Source organism: Pituophis catenifer, unplaced genomic scaffold (genome assembly GCF_029215685.1).
Source record: "Pituophis catenifer annectens isolate HBS135680 unplaced genomic scaffold, rPitCat1.0.hap2 SCAF_9, whole genome shotgun sequence".
NCBI lineage: Eukaryota > Metazoa > Chordata > Lepidosauria > Squamata > Colubridae > Pituophis > Pituophis catenifer.
The window spans coordinates 1,752,448-1,772,759 of NW_027256889.1; the positions used below are offsets into that span (position 1 = coordinate 1,752,448).

The following is a 20,312-nucleotide window of genomic DNA, read 5'->3' on the forward strand; positions in this document are numbered from 1 at the left end:
CCCTGAATTGACCACCAGGATAACAAACAAGGAGGGGCCTCTCTTTGAGGAGAGGGGAGGGGAGGGGGTCCCGGGCCTACATTTCGTGAAGATCTGAGTGGCTGAAGATCTGGAGAAGAATTCAATGGGGCAGATTGATTTTTCCAAAGAGGGGCGAATGAGAGGGAAAATGAGATGGGGGAGGGGGGTGTCCCTGTACCCCCTTGTCTCGGCTTCTGCCATGGATTTTCCTTCACCCAAGCCCAGGACTCATCTTCGGGGGGTGCAAAGATGCATCAGCCCCCTCCCACCCAAGGATGAGGGGAAAACTGGTGGTCCATAGCATGGATGGTTGAGGTCAGGTTGCTTCCTTCCTCCTCTGGCCAAGATAGATCGATGCTTTCTCAACCTTGGGGGACCTTAAGACGGGTGGACTTCAACTCCCAGGATTCCCCAGCCAGCAACGCTGGCTGGGGAATCCTGGGAGTTGAAGTCCACCCGTCTTAAGGTCCCCCAAGGTTGAGAAAGCATCCATCCATGATTGAAAAAAATTGAATGTGTGTGTGGGGTGAGTGAGTGGGTGAGTTGACCCTTTCCTTCACCTACAGGTTCCTCTTCTGAATAGCTCCCACCCCCTGATCTTTTTTGGCTACCCCCAGCTGGAAACATATTCGCTGGATTTCGGCTCCAACAGAGGCAGGGGCTGCTCAGCCGAGGAAGGAAGGTGGGGAGGGAGGGAGGGCAGACTCCGTTTTCGGGGATAAGAGGGAAGCCCCGCAGGCTCCTAAGCCCCCCACCCACCCACCATTTCCCCCTCCGGGTCTCCTTTCTCAGCTGTGCAGCGGCAAAGAAAGGAAGGAGGTGAGGAGGACTATGGAAAGAAAAAAAACCATCAACAATCACCGAGGACCTAGGGAATAAATACAGTCTTCCAAAATATATAATCTTTTCTTTTTAAAAAAAAAAACAAAACCATCCTTTTGTTTCTTCACGCTCCGACTGCTGTTTCTCCCACAGGTGAAGCACTCCAGGTGAGTGAGTGCAAAGGAAAGAATCACCTGGGGTCCTTGCTTGCTCTTGGAGGAAAGGGACTCTCCTCTCTCGACTCTGACACAGATTTTTTTCCGTCCCGTCCCCCTGGCCGCGGCATAGTCCTGCTCCGTAGTGAAGGCTGATGTTGGGAGAAATGATTAAAAAAAAAAGAAGGAAACACCCCCTCCGAAATCACGGTCGCTGCCCGGTGAGTGGACCTCCAGGCGGTCTGGGAGGAGAGGGGAAGGGGCCGGTCAGCAGAGGTGGAAGGCGGCCTTATAGCATCCCCAGCTGCAGCAGCGAGTTGGCGTAAACCATGGGCTTAATGTTTGGATGAGGCTGAGGGAGGAAGGAAGGACAGGGGGAAAAAAAGAAAGGAATAGAGAAAAAAAAGGAAGGAAAGAGGAATAGAGAGGGAAGGAAGGCAGGAAGGGAGGGAGGAAGAAAGAAAGGAAGGATGAAGGAATAGAGAAAAGGAAGGAACAGAAAGAAAAGGAAGAGTAGAGAAGGAAGGAAGGAAGGAATGGAGGGAAAGAAGAAGGAAGCAGGAAAGGAAAGGTGGAGGAACAGAGAAAAAGGGAAGGAACAGAGAAAAACGGAAGGAAGAGAACGAAGGAAGGAAGGGAAAGAAGAAGGAAGCAGGGAAGGAAAGATAGAGGAATAGAGCAAAAAAGAAGGAAGGGTGAAAAGGAAGGAAGAATAGAGAGAAAAGGAAGGAAAGAAACAAGAAGGGAGGGAGGGAGAAAGAAAAAAAAAAGAAAGAAAATTCAGTGAATTCACCCACCTTCTCCTCCCAGAGGCTGCCTCCCCCAGATGCCCAAGCCCAGGGCAAGAACCTTGGAGCGCCAGCGTCCCCCTCGCCCCACAAGCCAGGACTCACCACTGCTGTGAACTGGTGGAACTCCGGCCGCAGGTCCGAGCCTTGCAAGTGGATGTAGGCCCCCTTGTTACCCATCTGGTCACTGGCAAAAGAGGGATGGGGAAAAGAGGTTGGCCGGCTGTTCTCTGAACAGCTGGAGGGGCAGGAAGAGCCACAATGGCCTTGGTAGCGCAGCGGACTAAAGCGCTGTTAAAGTAGCACTTAGCTGCCAACTGCCTGCAATTACTGCGAGTTCGAATCTCTCCAAGGCTCAAGGTTGACTCAGCCTTCCATCCTTTCTAAGGTAGGTAAAATGAGGACCCGGATTGTGGGGGCAATAAGCTGACTTTGTATAAAAAAGAACACCGCTTAGGGGGGGGGGCCCAAAAGCCCTACTAAGCAGGTATATACAAAAGTATGAAGGCTATTGCTTAACACATTGTCAGCAACCCTGAGTCTCCGGAGAAGGGCGGCATATAAATCCAACCAATAAATAAATAAATGCACTAAATAAATTGGCAACGTCCGTTAAGCATGAAAAACAGCCGCGAGCCACTATTTTCAGGGCTGTTGTAACTTCGAATGGTCACTAAATGAACAGTTGTAAGTTGAGGACGATCTGTACATGATGGATGGGGGGTTTTTCCTCCCCTCCCCTCCTCTCCAGGGAAGGGCATCCAGCTAATCGGCAAATTTTGTTTTGCAAGAAAATCCACCCTTAAAAGATCTCCATGCCAACCCCCCCATTTGCAAAAATTGAAACTGTGAGTGGGGGAAGGGGGTTTCGGGGTCCCCCGGTCCAGCTTTCTTCACTAGAGGGGTGCATTGAAGGGGGAGGGGGTGTCCCAGCAATCCCCTCGCGGACTCACCAGTAGTTGGGGGCTGAGAAAACTGTGACGCACTTCCCATCGTGAGCCACCTCGTATCCTTCGGGCTTCACCTCGTGGCTTCGAATGATGTAGTCTAGGTGGTTGCTTTCCAGGAAACTCTTTGTGACGTCGGGACCGAACTGGCAGCTCACTCCTCGCTTACTGACCGACCGGCCGTTCTGAAAGAAGAGAAAGGAACGAAATGTTGACCCTGTCTGGTCAACGAGAAAGAGTGAGCCGTAACAACCGAATTGGGGGGGGAGAGAACAGCTGATTCAAAAACCAGGCCGTAGGAGGAGGAGTAGAACTTGGGGGGCGGGGTTAAAAGAGGCATCAGCCTAGAATCCCTACGGAAGCCACAAGCGACTAAATCCGATCTCCCTTGACTGCCGTTGAGCTTCTCTAACTCCAAGCAGGCGAAACCATTAGCGGAGAAGATTCCTGCACATGCATGGGCTCTAAGCAATAGTTGAATTAGACTTTCACGTGTGGTCTTTCCTGCCCAACACACGTGTGCAAACACATGCCGAGATTTTAGGGATGAGGTGGGGCTCAGATAACGCCAAGACCTGAACACAAAGTTGAAGGACACCTGGGATGCCAAAGCTGGACTCACCTGGGGTTGGGGATCTGACCACAACAGGTCACACATGGGGCCTGCCCAAGAGAAGAGGTCAAGCGAAGAGAACAAGGAAGGCAAAAATAAACAAAACACAAAACAGAATATTAGTGGATCATTCTTGACAAGACGAAATGTTTTGCTAAACCTCAGTTGGGTTTTGCTCATCTACCAAGAATCCAGGTCTTCACCAACAAGCTCAACGTGCAGGTATCTTGAGATACTTTGATCCAGCTAAGCTTCTGCTGATAGGGTGAGGAGGCAAAGCCCAAAACACAAGAGATATGGACCCACAAACACCACCCGTGATATTCCTCCAACCTCCAGAGATCTTGGGCAAGGCCATCACCCATGACGTCATGCAACATGGGAAGTGAGGTCCAAAGGGACTGGAAGGCATTGAGTTGGGGAACGTTGATCAAAAGTTTGTTTCTTTAGGCCAATGGGAGCAGGAAGCAGCTAGACCCCTGAGCCTATCACACGTCTTCTTTTCCCCATCAAGTCTTCTGCTCACCTGAGTCTGGAGGTTGACGATTCCTCTCAATCTTCCTGATATCGTCTAACATGACACCGTCTTCGCTGAAGAGTCCACCGTGCATTATCTGGTTGGGGGAGAGGAGCCCTAAAGTCAGAGAGATGGGGGCCAACCAGCCAACGTATCACCCGGGCTTCCATCGCGTCTTCATGACCACTGTCTTGGCTTCTTCTGCCAAGCCAGCCCCCCCTCCCCACCAGCCCCCTTACCAACACTTTCCCATTGATGCAATGCACCAGGGGCAACCACTCGAAGACTTCGCTGAAGAGCTCAAACATCTGAGCCGTGTACTTGGCTTTGACCTCGCCCTCGAACCCGTAGATCTGGTTCATGTTGTCCGTTTCATGGTTCCCTGAAGGAGGAGAGGAATCAGGCACAAGGGCTGGAAAATGAGCACGGACCTGCTGGGGGCGTGGGGGTAGAGCCCACCCTCCTGCCCGTCCTTGCCCTGCAAATCTGTGGGGAATCCGAGGCTTACCTCGGAGTAAGTGGAAATGATCGGGGTATAGCAGCTTGAATCCGAAGAGGGTTAGTATCACCTCCACCGAGAAGGAACCGCGGTCCACAAAATCCCCATTGAACAGCTGAGGTAGGGTGGCTTATTCAAGGAAATAACAGAGGAAATCAAATCTTCCTTCCCTTTCCTTTCCCTCCTTCCCTTCCTTTCCTCCTTCCCTTTCTCAATTTCCTCCCTTCCTTTCCTCCCTCCCTTCCTTTTTCTCCTTCCCTTTCTCAATTTCTTTTCCTTTCTTCCTTCCCTTTCCTTCCTGCCTTTCCTTTCTTCCTTCCTTTTCCTCTTTCCCTTTCTCAATTTCCTTTCCTTCTCCCTTCCTTCCCTTTCCTTCCTTCCTTCCTTCTCCTTCCTTCCTTGTCCCAGAAGTGCCGCAGCTGCCCTTCTCTCCAAGAAGCCGCAGATCCCCAGAACCTCCAGCCACCCCAATGAGCGCCCCCCACTCCCTGGCCAAAAGATACATATGGATTATCTTCAGAGGGCAGCCCATTCAGCTCGAATATGTTCAGGAGGTCATAGTATTGTCCATGGGTGTCTCCACAGATGGTAATTTTCTCCGTCTGGACGAAAGGAGAAGGAAGAAGACAGAGAGTCAGCAGAGGTCATAAAGATGAGTCAGATAGGAGCGGGTTTTTTTTTTATCACCGGGATAATATTTTTCCGTCTCTCGTGGTTTGACTAAGAGACTTGGCGCCCCGAGCAAATTCTTAAAGGGACCCAGGAAAAACCTCTCCGGTGCTTCCAGGCAGACATCAAAGGCTTTGCTCTGCTTTGTCAGACGAAAATGACCCCAATTTCAGGCAGATAAGAAAGCCACGAAATTGGGACAAGCTGCAGGAGAGGCTCACCTATATCAGCTGAGCCAGGCCTAGCAGGCGCACCTGTGCGTGGTGGTGACACTAATCCACCTCACTTAATTACAGGGTCCTGCCACCGCCACCAGCCCTCTCCCCAGCTCCAAAGAGGTTAACAAGCTCCTTGGAAAGTGGGGAGGGGGGGAATTAATTATTTTTGGTGAGCGCTGGGAAAGAGAAGATCCTTGGAGGGAGGGGCCTGTGGGACAGGCACGCAAGATCAAAGGAACCGGGTAGAATTGGGATGCACCAGTGGAGATAACTGGTGGGATAATTGGCTAAGAGTGATTAAAGCATGTTTCTCAACCTTGGCACTTAGATGATGAGTGGACTTCAACTCCCAGAATTCCCCAGCAAATATTTCTTATTTCTTAAGAATTCCATATTTCTTAAGGTTTATTAGCATGCAGGACAGGGAATTCTGGGAGTTGAAGTCCATATTTCTTAAGGTTTATTAGCATGCAGGCCAGGGAATTCTGGGAGTTGAAGTTCTTAAGGTTTATTAGCATGCAGGCCAGGGAATTCTGGGAGTTGAAGTTCTTAAGGTTTATTAGCATGCAGGCCAGGGAATTCTGGGAGTTAAAGTCCATATTTCTTAAAGTCCATCCCTCTTCAGGCTGGCAAGATGGAGAAATGCTGGACTAAAGAGTCTTTATAGTCCAAGTTGTGGGAATAAGGGAGGAATCAGGGATGCAACATGCAATTAATTCCATTTTTTATTTTTTTTTCTTCCTTTTTTTTTTACAGTGTTTTCCTTCGTTGCTTTAACCCTGTGAGAGCCACCCCAAGTTGCAACTTTGAAATGGACAAGCTATGTTGGTGGATGCAACAGTAATAAACAAACAAACAAGGAAGAGGCCCTTACCTCTTTTAATGTGGTTTCTACGAGGGTGGGGAGTTTTGATAGCACCTCTTTCGCCTGTACCAGAATCTGCAGGAAGGAAAGGAGAAGTGGTTGACAAGCAGGCAGGCAGGGTAGGGGAACGGAATATCCTGGGCTGGAGAGAGAGGTCTTTTCCAATACAGGCTGTCCTTGACTTATGACCATTTGTTTTAACAACAGTTCAAAGTGGCAACGGCCTCGGAAGTAAGGATTTGCGATCTTCCTCGCCCTTATGACTATCGCAACCCCCACCCCCCGCTGCAATTTATATAATTGCAATTTTTAAGCCTTCTGCAGTTGTGCAATTTGCAAGTGGCAGCCTTCCCGACCGCACTCGTTTAATGACCACAACCATCTGCTTAACCGTCCTAGCGATTTGTTTAACGACCATGGGAGAAATAGTTGCAAAATCGAGTCATGAGATCACTGATTTTATGACTGCGCTGACCTTAGGAAGGACATTCGGGTCCCAGTTGAGGTCGTAAGTCGAGGACTACCTGTAGAAAGGACAGGTGAGGGGCAGCTACCTGATATGCACATTTCCGGTGCAGCTTCTTCTGCTCCTTGTACCACTGCATCAGTTCCTTCATGAAGTCCAAGGTCACCTTCCCGTTCTCCAGTTTTGGCCCACTGTACTCGTCCTCGATGGCTGAAGGAGAGGGAGGAGAAGGACTCAGGTGAGCAAGGAAAGACTGGGAGAAGCCAGACCCTTCCAGGGGTCTCCTCCAGTCACCAGGTGGGCACCAAGCTTGACTTCCTAGCAAAGTCTGGTGTTCCTCTCTTAGTTTCCATTTTAGCAGTAGGATCTAAGGCAGGGTCTCTCAGACCTTGGCAACTTGAAGACTTGTGGACTTCAACTCCCAGAATCCCCCAGCCAGCATGCAACTTTAAGCCTCATGCAACTCCCAGAATCTCCCAGCCAACATGCAACTTTTAAGCCTTGTGGACCTGAACTCCCAGAATCCGCCAGTGAGCAAATAACTTTAAGACTTGTGGACTTCAACTCCCAGAATCCCCCAGCCAGCAGGCAACTTAAAGCTTCGTGCAACTCCCAGAATCTCCAGCCAACATGCAACTTTTAAGACTTGTGGATTTCAACTCCCAGAGGTTTCTCAGCCATCAAGCAACTTGTGGATTCCCAGAATTCCCCAGCCAGCATGCTATTGTCTGGGTGGACTTCCAACTTCTCTTGGGAATTCTGGGAGTTGAAGTCCACAAATCTTAAAAATTGCCAAGGTGGGTAACACCTGTATTTATGCCCCAATTCAATAACTGGGCTTCCAGCTCTTCTTTTATGATTCAGCCCCTCCCCCCTTTTCACTCTCGGGGTGGGTGGGGGGACAACCTTGTGGCTGGTAGCCTGAGAAGCCTTTGAAAAGAGGCAGTAGCTGCCTCCAAGGCCAGGGACCCTGCTAAGTTTCCCGAAAACGACAACCCCCTCCCCCGCATCTCTCTTGCCCCGACTCACTCATATTCTCAATGTCCAGGGAGTCGACCACTGACCGCTTGTGCTCGTCGCTGGCGATGGCGCGCTCGAAGGCTTTCTGCTTCACGATCTTGTTGCATTCCTGATATTTCATCTTGGCATCCTTATCGTTCGGTTTCACCTTGACCACCTGGGGCGGGCAGGGGAGGAAAGGTAGAGGGAGGGGAGGCCCGGATCAGTTTCGCCCTTCTGACCAACCTTTTGGCTTGGCCTGGGCCGCTGTGAGGGAAGAGGAACGGTCTTGGGCCACGTATAAAATATAGGATATAGTTCATGTAGATCAGTGTTTCTCAACCTTGGAAGCTTGAAGATGGGTGGACTTCAACTCCCAGAATCCCCCAGCCAGCGCTGCTGGCTGGGGGATTCTGGGAGTTGAAGTCCACCCATCTTCAAGCTACCAAGGTTGAGAAACACTGATGTAGATAAATAACAGACAGTCCTCAACGTACAACAGTTCCTTTAGTGACCGTTGGAAGTTACAACGGGACTGAAAAAAGGGACTTAGGACCGTTTTTCACACTTATGACCGCTGCAGCAGCCCCAGGGTCATGTGATCAAAATTTGGGCGCTTGGCAACTGGCTCATATTTATGATGATCGCAAATGTGCCCGGGGTCACGTCATCCCGTTTTGTGACTTTCTAACAAGCAAAATCAATGGGAAAGCCTGATTCACTTAACAACCGTGTTACTAACAAACTAAAATGGGGGGGGAGGGGAATGGGGGGGACAGGGGACAGATTCACTTAACTAATATCTCAGTTGGCAATATAAATTTTGGCTTCCACTGTGGTCTCAAGTGGAGTGGAGTGGTGTGGTGGCCTAGAGGGGGAGCTCTCGCCTCACAATCAGGAGGCTGTGAGTTCGATCCTAGGTAGAGGCAGATATTTCTCTCTCTCTCTGGGCACAATTTTTTTTTTATTTTTTTTTTATTTATTTTTTTTTAATTTGATTTATATGCCGCCCTTCTCCGGAGACTCAGGGCGGCTTACAGTGCGTTAAGCAATAGCCTTCGTACTTTTGTATATTTATACAAAGTCAGCTTATTGCCCCCACAAACTGGGTCCTCATTTCACCTACCTTAGAAAGGATGGAAGGCTGAGTCAACCTTGAGCCTTGGCGAGATTCGAACCCTGCAGTAATTGCAGGGAGCTGGTCTTAATAATCAGCTTTTAATAACAGGGTGCCTTAAACCCCTGTACTACCAAGGCTCTTGGTAGACAATGAGAATATGTCTGCTGAACAAAACTCCGTACTGGCGACAGGAAGGGCATCCGGCCAGTAAACACTCAGCTCCGTTCAGTTGCCCAGACTCCACCCCGCAAAGGATGATGGGGTCCTTAAAAGATGATGATTGTAGTCTCAAATCTAGGTGGGATGTTAAAAGTTTCCAACCTTGTGGGGCTGAGTTACTCGCTCTCCAGGGCCGCCTGCAGCCTGTGGACCATGGGTGGGATAACGCCTGCTCCCACCCCTTCTCGGACACCGCCCCCACCCCCAGTTTCTCTCTCTTACCGTCTCGTAATCCCGCAAAGCTGCCTTGAACTTGCCCAAGGCCATGTTGCTGGTCGCTCGGCGGTAGTAGCCTTTGATGTATTTCTTGTCCAGGTCGATGGACTTGGTGGCGTCGGCCAGGGCATAGCCATAGCACTCCGTCCGCAGGTAGGCCAAGCTGCGGTTGGCATAATAGATGGCATTGGTGGGGTTGAGCTCAATGGCCTGGGTGTAATACTTGACTGCGTTCTCATAGTCCTTCACTGGGGGGGGGGGGGGGGGGGAAGAGAAAGGAAGAAGGCATGAAAAGAACAGCTCTATCTATCTATCTATCTATCTATCTATCTATCTATCTATCATCTATCTATCTATCATCTCCTTCTCTCTCTATCTTATCTATCTGTCATCCATCCATCCATCTGTCTATTTCTATCAATCTATCATCTCTCTCTCTCTCTCTCGTTTGCTTTCATTTTATATACTAGTGATTTCTCCTGTCAGTGTTGGTGGGAGTAGTCATCGTGGTTCCAAGATAGGTTATTTACTGTTAGCTTGTTAAAATGAGAAAACTCTACTCCCTACTAGCACTGATGATGTTACCTAGTAGGGTAATAAAACGTCTGCAAGAAAACCACCAAGGACCCCACAGTCCTCCTCCTCCTCCTCCTCTCCAGAAACCCCACTCCCTCTTAGCACTGATGATATTACCTAGTCAGGTAATGAAATGTTTGCAAGCTCGGAGAACACCAAAGACCACGCAGTCCTCCTCCTCTCCACAAACCCCTCTCTCTACTAGCACTGATGGTGCTACCTAGTCAGGTAATGAAACGTCTGCAAGAAAGTCATCAAGCTCAGGGAGCACCAAGGACCCCACAATTTTTGCCCTAGTGATAATTCTCACCCTTGAAGCAAAACTTCAGCTAATGGAGCACCATGTCTACCCAGTGTTGGGCCAAGAGCTGACTGTCTTTTTAGAATGTTTTCGATCCCGTGGATTTTGTCCTGGAGTCTCCAAATCCCCCCAGGGTCAAGGGTGTCAGGAAAAAGAGCAAACAGGAGGACACTGTTGTAGAGACGACGTTTCTGTGTTACACAACAAGGATCCACAAAAGCCAGAATGAAATAGAAACTAAGAGGATATAAAAAACCCTCTCCCTTCAGGGCATAAGCCACCCCTGGCATGGGTTAAAAGGCAGCCACATTCTGGCAGTCCGAACTGTTTAATAACCAACTTCATCGAAGCACAACCTGGGGGCAAAAATTAAGCACTAGCCCAGCAAGAAAGCAGAGGAATCCACCATTAGAAACTGATTTTCAAGGACGACGATTGGAAATCTAAGGCTCCTGTGAGCCCAGTTGGAGGAGATCGCTTTCTGTTGAATCCCCAAAAGGCAAAAGAAATAGAATTCTAACTTTCTTATTCTGCAGGCAACTTTTCCCAATTTGTGGAAGAAAAGACACACGTTTCAACTTTCACCCTATCGGAAAGTGACTCTGTTTCAGCCAGCCGGTCAACCCGCTCTAAAAAATTAACAGTGGATCTGGCCGGCTGTTCATTCACAAAGTGCTACAAATTGCTGATTATAACAGATTTAAGTGCTTAATTCTCCAGACCGATCACTGCGCTCTAAAAAGATGATTCTAGTGGGGATCCAGACCACGAGCCATATTGTGAATGCTCTCCCTTGCTTGCATGCAATCAACAGAGGTAATTATTATTATTAGATTATTATCTCGCTTTTATTATAAGTAACTCAAGGCAGCGAACGTACTTAATACGCCTTCCCCTTCCTATTTTCCCCATAGCAACAAGCCTGCGAGGTGCCTTGGGCTAAGGGAGAGTCACCCGGCCAGCCTTCATGGCTAAGCAGAACTAGAACTCACCATCTCCTGGTGATTGGCCCAAAGTCACCCAATTGGCTTTCCTGCCTAAGGCGGAACTAGAACTCACCATCTTGTGGTGATTGGCCCAACCAGACAGCCTTCATGGCTAAGGCGGAACTAGAATTCACCATCTCCTGGTGATTGGGTTTTATTGGTTTTTTAATTGTATAGCTAGGGGTTTTAAATTGGGAGGCCATTTATTCAATTTATTTTTAATTATCTTAACTTTTATATTGCATGTTATTTTAATTTTCGGCTGTTCACTGCCCTGAGTCCCTTCGGGGAGAAGGGCGGGATATATATCTAATAAAATAAATAAATAAATAAATAAAATTGGCCCAAAGTCACCCAATTGGTTTTTGTGCCTAAGGCGGGACTAGAACTCATGGTTTCCTGGTGATTGGTCCAAAGTCACCCAGCTGACCTTCACACCTAAGGCGGGACTAGAACTCACAGTCTTCTGGTGATTGGCCCAAAGTCATCCAGATGACCTTCTCACCTAAGGCAGAACTAGAACTCACCGTCCCCTAGTTTCTAGGACAGCACTTTAACCACTGAGCCAAGCTGGCTCTTAACCCATAACCCAATTTATCCAGTTCAATCTCAACCTGCTGGTCTAGATAAATTTGTCCAAGTAATGCAAGAATTCTCAGCGGAATCCCCAAGAGATAACAGCTTTACTTTTCTTTTTTTTTTTACTGTAAACGATCCAGAGTAATTCCGAAATTGGGTGGCCTCCAAATCTAATGAATAGATAAGTCATAAGAGAGGAAAGGAAGGGACAACGAAATCCAGGGAAAGGAGGGAACACGAGAAGAAGTGCACCTTAATGAAGAGTGGGCAGACTCTGCCAGTCCCTCATGATTCTGTGATTAGACTCTACAGCCATGGAGCCCCAGGAGTTGTTGGGGTGGCTTGGCCTACCCCGAAGGGCCTACAGTCATGCAAGGACTTGCTGAGTCAGCATTTCCCAATCTTAGCCATTTTAAGGTGGCCATTTTATTTTATTCTCCAAATGAGGTTAAGGCTGCATGGAGGTAGGCCTAAGCCTTGGACTGCATGCCCGTTTCAGGCGAAGAGGGGATAATCAACCAGGGATACCAGCCAGCATCCCCTTCTCTTGAATGTTAACAGAGTGGGAAGGGACCTTAGAGGTCTTCTAGTCCATCTAATAGTCCATCTAAGTCTATCTAATCCTTTGATAATTTTACCGTGGCCCGCTGAGCGCGCGCAGGGGTGGGGGCTTTGGGCCACACGTGCGTACCTGCGCGGGGCTCTCTTCCCTGGAGCCTTTGCACACGGCCCAGGAGCTTTTGCACACGGCCCAGGAGCTTTTGCGCACGGCCCAGGAGCTTTTGCGCTGCAGCGTTCATGTCCCCCGGCCGCTGCGCGGCCCGGTGCCAGGTACTCCACGGCCCAGCACTGGTCCGCGGACCGGGGGTTGGGGACCACTGTTCTAATCCAACCCCTTCCTCAAGCAGGACACCCTATACTATTCCGGACAAATAGTTGTTCAGTCTCTTCTTAAAGACCTTCAGTGATGGAGCACCCACAACTTCTGGTGGCAAGGTGTTCCACTGGATCATTGTCCTCACTGTTAGGACGTTTCTCCTTAATTCCAGGTTGCTTCGTTTCCATCCGTCTTGCCTTCAAGGTATTTTAGAGACTAGGTTGACCCCCTCCCCTTCTTCTTTAGAATAGAATAGAATAACAGAGTTGGAAGGGACCTTGGAGGTCTTCTAGTCCAACCCCCTCTTCTTTGTGGCAGCCCCTCAAATATTGGAAGATTGCTATCAGGCTACCCTTAGGCCTCCTCCTTCCGACTCTTCTCTGTCCATCAGGTCCGTGCCTGCCAACGCTCCAAACACCGGAGTTAAACGAAGCAGCTCCCTTCACAGGGAAGACCCTTCCCCACCGGCTGCTTCCCATCATCCACAGCCAGGTCAAAGGCCCTGTAGATGGGCAGCAAGGCCCCCCCAAAGAAGCTGGGGGGTTCGCTGCGTTTTCCATGCTGGCCTCCAAGGCCCAGGAAAGGGAGACCCCCCCACCCCCTCCCCCACCCCCGGGCAAGGGAAGCCCCTTCCTCCAGACCCCCCCGGCCTCTCCAACCCCCCAGACTCCCCACTCCCATCGGGCCTCCCTGGCTGTGGAAGATGGGTGCTGCAGTCCATGCTGCCCCAGGAATGGAGGACACAAGGACAATGCCCATCAGCCACGATGGGGGCAACACACTCTTCAGTCCAAAGGAGATCATCGCCCTGGACTACAAAACCCATCACACACACACACACCTTTTGTCGGCCGGGGATGATGGGGCCTGGAGTCCACCCAGCCCACGAGGAATTCGTTCTCCCTAGCCTGTCAATGGCCTTTGGCCCCGCCCCTCAGGAGGCTCCTCCCACTCCCGCTGCTGGCCCCGCCCCTCAGGCTCCACCCTTCCTCTGGCCCCGCCCCCTGCCGCCTCCTCCTCCTCCTCCTCCTCCCCCCCCCCGCTACCTTTGAAGTAATCGTTCGCCTGCGTCTTGAGGGTTTCGGCTCTCTCCAGCGCCCCCGGCTCCCCTTCCTGCGGCGGCCGCCCGGCGCTGCCTCCTCCTCCGCCCCCGTTGCCGTTCTCCGCCCGCTCTCCCTCCGCCATCGCCGCCGGGCCGTAAAGCGAGGCGCCCTGACAACCAGCCACGGGGGGCCGAGAGTGGGGGAGAAACCCAGCAGCCGTCAAGCCCGCCCGTCGCAAACCACCGCTTAGCGGGAAAAGCGCGGGGGGGCGGAGCCTGCGGCGGAGACGTCAGCGGCGGGCGGGGCTTGGCGCGTGCCGCTCACGCGCAGAAGCGCCTCGAGGATCCGCTTCTTTGAGGAGGGGCGGAGCTGCGCCTCACCATAGAGAAGACCGTCCCTCCGTCTCCCGGGCTAGAGCGCCGCTTAAAAGACAGAGCAAACATCCGGATAGGATCGGCGGGGGGGGCGTTTCCAGGAGTCCGGATTGGCTGACGTGGTATGACTGAGAAGCAGGAGCGGATGCGATTGGCTCATCTGAAATCCTCAATCACCGGCCGAAGAAGGGGGCGGGGCCTGCTCTTGTAGTTGGGCGTGGCTTGCAATGTTGGGCTACCTAACACGGGTGTCGAAGGAGAAAAGTAGCAATAGATATTATAAATTCAGGGATTACCTGAAACCTTTTTTTTTATGGTAAATCCCCGAGAGTTAAACCAGCTTAAACCATGATTGGTTCACTAAACCACGATTGGCTGGGTTAACATGCTAAGCCATGAAAGCATTGTTTACAAAAGGAAAGGAAAGCATTTGTGCAACTCCCTAAAACTGTTTTTCAATGAGTGGACTTCAACTCCCAGAACTCCCCAGCTGACCGGGGAATTCTGGGAGTTGAAGTCCACTCATCTTCCAAGTGGCCAAGTTTGAAAAACACTGCTTTAAACACCCACATCATTTCTCAATTCTTGCCGCTTTCTCTTCATTCTTCATTTTTTAATAGCATATCCCCACCAATTTCCCCAGATTGGGCCATAAATGAAATGGTAATTTCTTGAAACACCCCCAAATCTATATTCAAAAATTCTGTGGCCTGTAAGGGACTATGTTAGCTGGATCTGTTATTTCACACCTGAATTCTTTTAGATCTCTCAAGTAGATTTCTTTTAGAAACTTTTTAGAATCTTCCCTATCTGCTTTTAGCTCTTCAAGTCATCACTGTTCAAAGGGAGCTCAGTAAGTTGGGGTGAATAAGTGGGATAGCCAAGTCTGCTCCTTTCTTTTCATTGGCTTCCTTTCTATAATTGCACTCAACAATGAACTAAAGGGCCACCATCAGTGAGCTGTTGGACAGCATTACTTGGTCTGTTGTGTGGATGTTTGGGTGGTTTAGGGGTGGGGAATTGTGGTGGGTGGGGGGGGGGTGTTTGGGGATTGTTATGTGTGTAGGACCTGGTCTTTGGGTGTTAAGTGAATTTTGTTGTATGGGTATACTGTGTATACACGTACAATGACAATAAAGTTAGCTCTTTTCTATCTTTCTTTCTTTCTTTCTTTCTTTCTTTCTTTCTTTCTTTCTTTCTTTCTTTCTTTCTTTCTTTTTCTTTCTTTCTAACAAGCTGCTCAAGTTGTTAACTTGGCTTTTGAGCAGCTTAGGCCTTGCTTTCTGAGTTCCCAATCCTTGTAATTTGAATGTATCTTATATTTTGGACCATACACAGTGCCTTGTATGCAGCGAAGCAATGTATAGGATATAACTGAACTCCTGTGGAACCTGACCATCTTTTAAAGTTTTTTTTTTTAATCTTTCCCCATCACTTTGTCACATCTGATGACTGTTAGTCAGAAGTAATGTTGAATAGTTAGAAGTCTTTGTCAATTGGAGAATTTTTGTTTTCCCCGTTTTCACGTTGTCTGTGAGGACTTATAGGGGCAGAGAAAGGTAGCTACTATTGTGTATCCCATCTTCTGTGTAGGAAAAAAAAAAGGAAATGTTTATTTCAGTATTGAACTAACTTCACTACAGCTAGTCCTTGACTTACAACAGTTTAAAGTTACGTCACTGAAAAATGTGACTTATATGACCATTTTTCAGTTATGACCATTGCGGTATCCCCGTGGTCACGGGGTCAAAATTCAGACACTTGACAACTGGTTCATATTTATGACGGTTGCATCATCCCAAGGTCACGCGATCCCCTTTTGCGACCTCCTCACAAGCAAAGTCAAGAGGGAAGCCGGGTTCATTTAACAACCAGGTTGCTAACTGATCAACTGCAGCGATTCACTTAACGAATGTGGCAAGAAAAGTCGTAAGAGGGGGCAAAGCTGACTTAACAAACGTCTCGCTTAACAACAGAAAATTTGGACTCCTTTGTGATCGTTAACTTTCTCTTAAGAGGTGACTTAAATTGCTTGCATTTTTGCTTTGTAACCACTGGGTGGGGATAAAACTCTAAATAAAGAAAAAGCAGATTTGGCTCTTCCATTCCCTGGACATTTAAGCTTGCAATCCTCTGCATGTTAGGTAGGGTAGAAATTATCATCCCCATCGTCATATCATGCGTTGACGCACAGATATTCCTGATGATGCTACTTCTGGGCTGTTATGACGAGGCAATTTGTGCAGAAAAGATGCAGGATTCTGCCTCCTGTTCTTTCCACCTCCACCGATCGATCCCTCTCGCTCAAACCATCTGCATACCGGTGTTGCAATCTGAAGTCGAAGCAAAGATTCAGCTGGTGTTGTGTGCTTATCTGCTCCACAGAAGCCCAAACATTTTGAGGCTTTCTGTAGATGCTCGGAAGCTCAATCAGTGGCACAGATGAAGAAAGTTGTCCATGAGTACATAGGTTTGGGCAAATTTTGCATCGTATCTGGTGTCTGATCCTGCCTTCAGGAAGGTGGACTTCAGAATTGGCTTTGTGGGATTAGAAGGCAGATTATTTCCAGCGACCACTGATTGATTAATTAATTGATTTGGGGACTGGAGGCTAAAACATATAAGGAACAGTTGTTGGAACTGGGTATGTCTAGTTTAATGAAAAGAAGGACCAGGAGTGACATGATAGCAGTGTTCCAGTATTTGAGGGGCTGCCCCAAAGAAGAGGGGGGTCAACCTAGTCTCCAAAGCACCTGAAGGCAGGATCAGAAGCAACGGATGGAAACTAATCAAAGAGAGAAGCAACCTAGAACCAAGGAGAAATTTCCTGACAGAACAATTAATCTGTGGAACAGCTTGACACCAGAAGTTGTGAATGCTCCAACACTGGAAATTTTTAAGATGTTGGACAACCATTTGTCTGAAGTGGTGTAGGGCTTCCTGCCTAAGCAGGGGGTTGGACTAGAAGACCTCCAAGGTCCCTTCCAACTATATTATACTATTCTGTTCTGTTCTGTTCTATTCTATTTCTATTCTATTCCTATTCCCGTAATACTACCAGTTTTTTAAAAAACAACTTTGCAGCCATTCCATCTTTTCCTTAATGACAGGTAGTCCTTGACTTCAGTCAGTGAGCATTTAGTTACAACATGGAAAGAAGTCTCGTATGACCTTTTTTCACACTTATGACCACTGCAGCATCTCCCACGGTCACGTGATCAAACTTTGGATGATTGGCAACTGGCATGTACTTATGATGATTGTAGCGTCCCGGGGTCACGTGATTCCCTTTTGCGACTTCCTGACAAGCCAAGTTAACGGGGAAACAGATTCACTTACCGACCAGGTTTACTGATAACTGCAACTATTCACTTAACAGCTGTTGCGAGAAAGGTCATAAAATGGGGGCAAAACTCACTTAACGACGGTCTTGGTTAGCAAGAGAAATTTTGGGCTCCTTTGTGGTCGCAAGTGGGGGACTAGTCCTTGACTTACAACTATTTCTTTAGCAACCGTTCAGCACTGAGAAATGGGACTTAAGGCAGGTTCTTGCTCTCGCGTCATAAAATCAGATGTGACTTCTTACTTAGCAACAATAATGGTTCCCTTTGTTTTGCAAGTCGAGGACTGCTTGTATTTTGCAAATCGCTTCAACAAAGCTGCTTTTTCCTCCCCTCCCACCTGTCCCCCCTCCCCAAAGGGTTTCTTTTGCTGACCCTCGTTATTCTTTAGACCTCGAAGGCTAAAAACACACACGCAGACACGGAAAAGTCCTTTGCATGTTACCAGACGTATTTTATGTTTCACAACAGTGATACATACAGACATAACAGGGGCCAAACTGGATCTCGCCACAGAGAGGGGGAAAAAAAATTAACCATACACGAAGATAAGAGGAAAATAATATATATATTTATATATATATATATATGTATAAAAATTATATATATGAACAGATCCCAAAGCTTTTAAAGACGCTGGAGCCTTCTGCACGGTTATCTCCTTCGAAAGAGCCTTCCCAAAAATCCTCGTCATGCCAGCCAGATTTTCACAGACAGGTCTAGTGTTCAGCCACAGGGTCACCTTTACCAAGGTCTTATTCAACTTTGGCGATTTTAAGATGTGTGGACTTCAACTCCCAGAATTCCCCAGGCAGCATTGCTGGCTGAGGAATTCTGGGAGTTGAAGTCCACACCTCTTAAAGTCACCAAGGTTGAGAAACATCAAGTTAAGAAGATTGGTTAAGCTGGAGGTTGGTTCAAGATGTAGAGGCAGATGATTTTCTGGGGGAATTGCTGTCTCTAACATTCCTGAATTGTCTCCCTGGATTGATTGCTCAAGTGGATTCCTTGCCATCAGAACTTAGGAAACTGACGTGACAAAAACTGAACCACCTTCCCAGGTAGACGTGTCTGAAAGAGCTAACCCCAATTGTCCGAATCCAAAGTGAAGACTTATTTACACTAACCTGATCTTAAAACCAAGGTCACTCTGGATTAACCTGAACTCGGTGTGATAAATTCAATTCTGTTGAACAAGTTGCATTTCTTTATCTTCCCATTTGCTGCGTGTTTTTACTGCTTCAGGGCCTTCTGAATGTATGGGACTTCAGCCCCCCATGATCTGGGCTGGGCTGAATAGGGATGGTAAAGACTGAAATTCAACACATCAGGTTTTTGTGGGGTTCCGAGAGCATTCTGAGCTTGGTGGCTTCCTTGAAGACATTTCATAACCAAACTATGTAACATCATCAGTGCTAGAAGGAGTGTGGTTTGCTCTCTGTAGAGCAAACTCATTGTAGAGAGAGCAAACCGCACCTCCCTTCTAGCACGGATGATGTTCCCTAGTTGGGTCGTGAAACACCTGCAAGAAAACAACCAAGCTCAGAGAGCACCAAGGACCCCTCCTCTTCTCCACAACCCTCCTCCCTTCCAACACTGATATTATTTCCTAGTTGGGTCATGAAACGTCTACAAAAAAAAAAAAAAAAACACCAACGCAAGAGAGCACCAAGGCCTCCACAGTTCAACTCTGAGCTACAAATATTCTCTTCTATCAGGATTTTGAAAATGATATATTATTAATCATTGGCCTCTAATCTCTAGCCAGTTTGCATAACTACACATTTTCAACAAAGCTGCCACAAACACTCAAATGTTCCTGAGATGGCATAGCATGGATTCTTAGTCTATATTGATTAAACCCGTTGTTTTGCCTGGCGTCCCGTGATAAGCAAACCTGGCTTAAAAACAAATTACTGGCACCCACCAGCCCCAGTTGGAAATAAGATGAGGCACTTGAGGGGAGTGACAATCCCAACTATGGATGTATAGTCTCAAAGGCCTGTAGGACAAGGAGAGAATATTATCAAGGCTTTGGAGGACTCAAGGATGCCGGGCCCATCTCTGGGGCACATATCCAGATCACACAGGGCACCTGGCCAGATAGTTGGACTACTTTAGCATCGAGATAAAACAAGGATCTCCTGGGCCAGAGGTCTCAGGTTTGGCACCAGAGAATGTTGAGCAAGGCTGAACCTCAAGGAGTCCTGTCCACCAGGGAAAACCTCTCCAGAAGGCAGCTTCCAGACCTCAATCTTATCAATGCTGGCTGGCACAACAACCGTATGGGCGAAAGGCGATGTGTGTGCGTAAAAGGGGGTGGCCGGAAGAGCAAGAGGTTGTGTCTCTGGATCGTAGCGGGGTAGAGCGGGTGGCCTTCCAGAGACCATTGAAGATCCACTCTTCTCCGTCTAGGAAGAGACGATGGGAGAAGCAGTGCGCCAATGTCGGTAGGCCGCCAGTGGGTCAGCCTGCTGTACCCCAATCTCATCGGTTTGGAATACCTCTCAGACTTTGGAATATTTGCTGCTAACATTCCTAGCCAGCATGGCTAGCGCTGGCTGAGACGATGGCAGCAGAAGATCAACACATCTGGAGGGCGTCGAGTTGGGGGAATGACCTGGAGCAGGGGGTCTCCAACCTTGGCAACTTTAAGACTTGTGGACTTCAACTTCAACAGGCCTTTAAGACTTGTGGACTCAAAGCTGGCTGAGGAATTCTGGAAGTTGAAGTCCACAAGTCTTAAAGTTGCCAAGGTTGGAGACTCCTGACCTGGAGGATTGAGAATCTCTGTTGACCTTCTGCTTTGGGCTAGGTGGCACCCATCAGCAAAGGGAAGCGACCACTCGCTTCTCACAACCCACCGTCCACCCACTACCGCTGGAGAGCGGAGGGAGGGCACCGCATGGCTAGCCACAGAGCGACCGCAACCGAAGACAGGCATTTTTGGGGGCACGCTGAGCTGCCGCCATCTCCAATTTCTTCTGAAGGTCTCTGGAAGGACATCCGTTGCATTTCCCGGTCAAGGCAAACTCGAAGAGCCGAGGGGCTCTTTTGCTGGCGGTTCTGCTTTTCAAACCGGCCGCTGAGTAAAGGCTGAG

The 20,312-nt window shown here is 48.6% G+C and overlaps 1 protein-coding gene across 1 annotated transcript; it reads right to left on the minus strand.

The window, feature by feature from the left end:
- Window positions 1–453: 453 nt before the first annotated feature.
- PPP5C (protein phosphatase 5 catalytic subunit) lies at window positions 454–13,638 on the minus strand. Its single transcript, XM_070950245.1, has 13 exons — window positions 13,500–13,638; window positions 9,141–9,382; window positions 7,610–7,757; window positions 6,669–6,790; window positions 6,124–6,189; window positions 4,866–4,964; window positions 4,372–4,477; window positions 4,103–4,245; window positions 3,873–3,960; window positions 3,356–3,396; window positions 2,740–2,918; window positions 1,892–1,973; window positions 454–1,350 (listed from the first exon to the last, which is right to left on the minus strand). Exons 1-13 carry the CDS (start codon window positions 13,636–13,638, stop codon window positions 1,288–1,290), a joined length of 1,518 nt encoding a protein of 505 aa, XP_070806346.1. The 3' UTR covers window positions 454–1,287.
- Window positions 13,639–20,312: the final 6,674 nt, after the last annotated feature.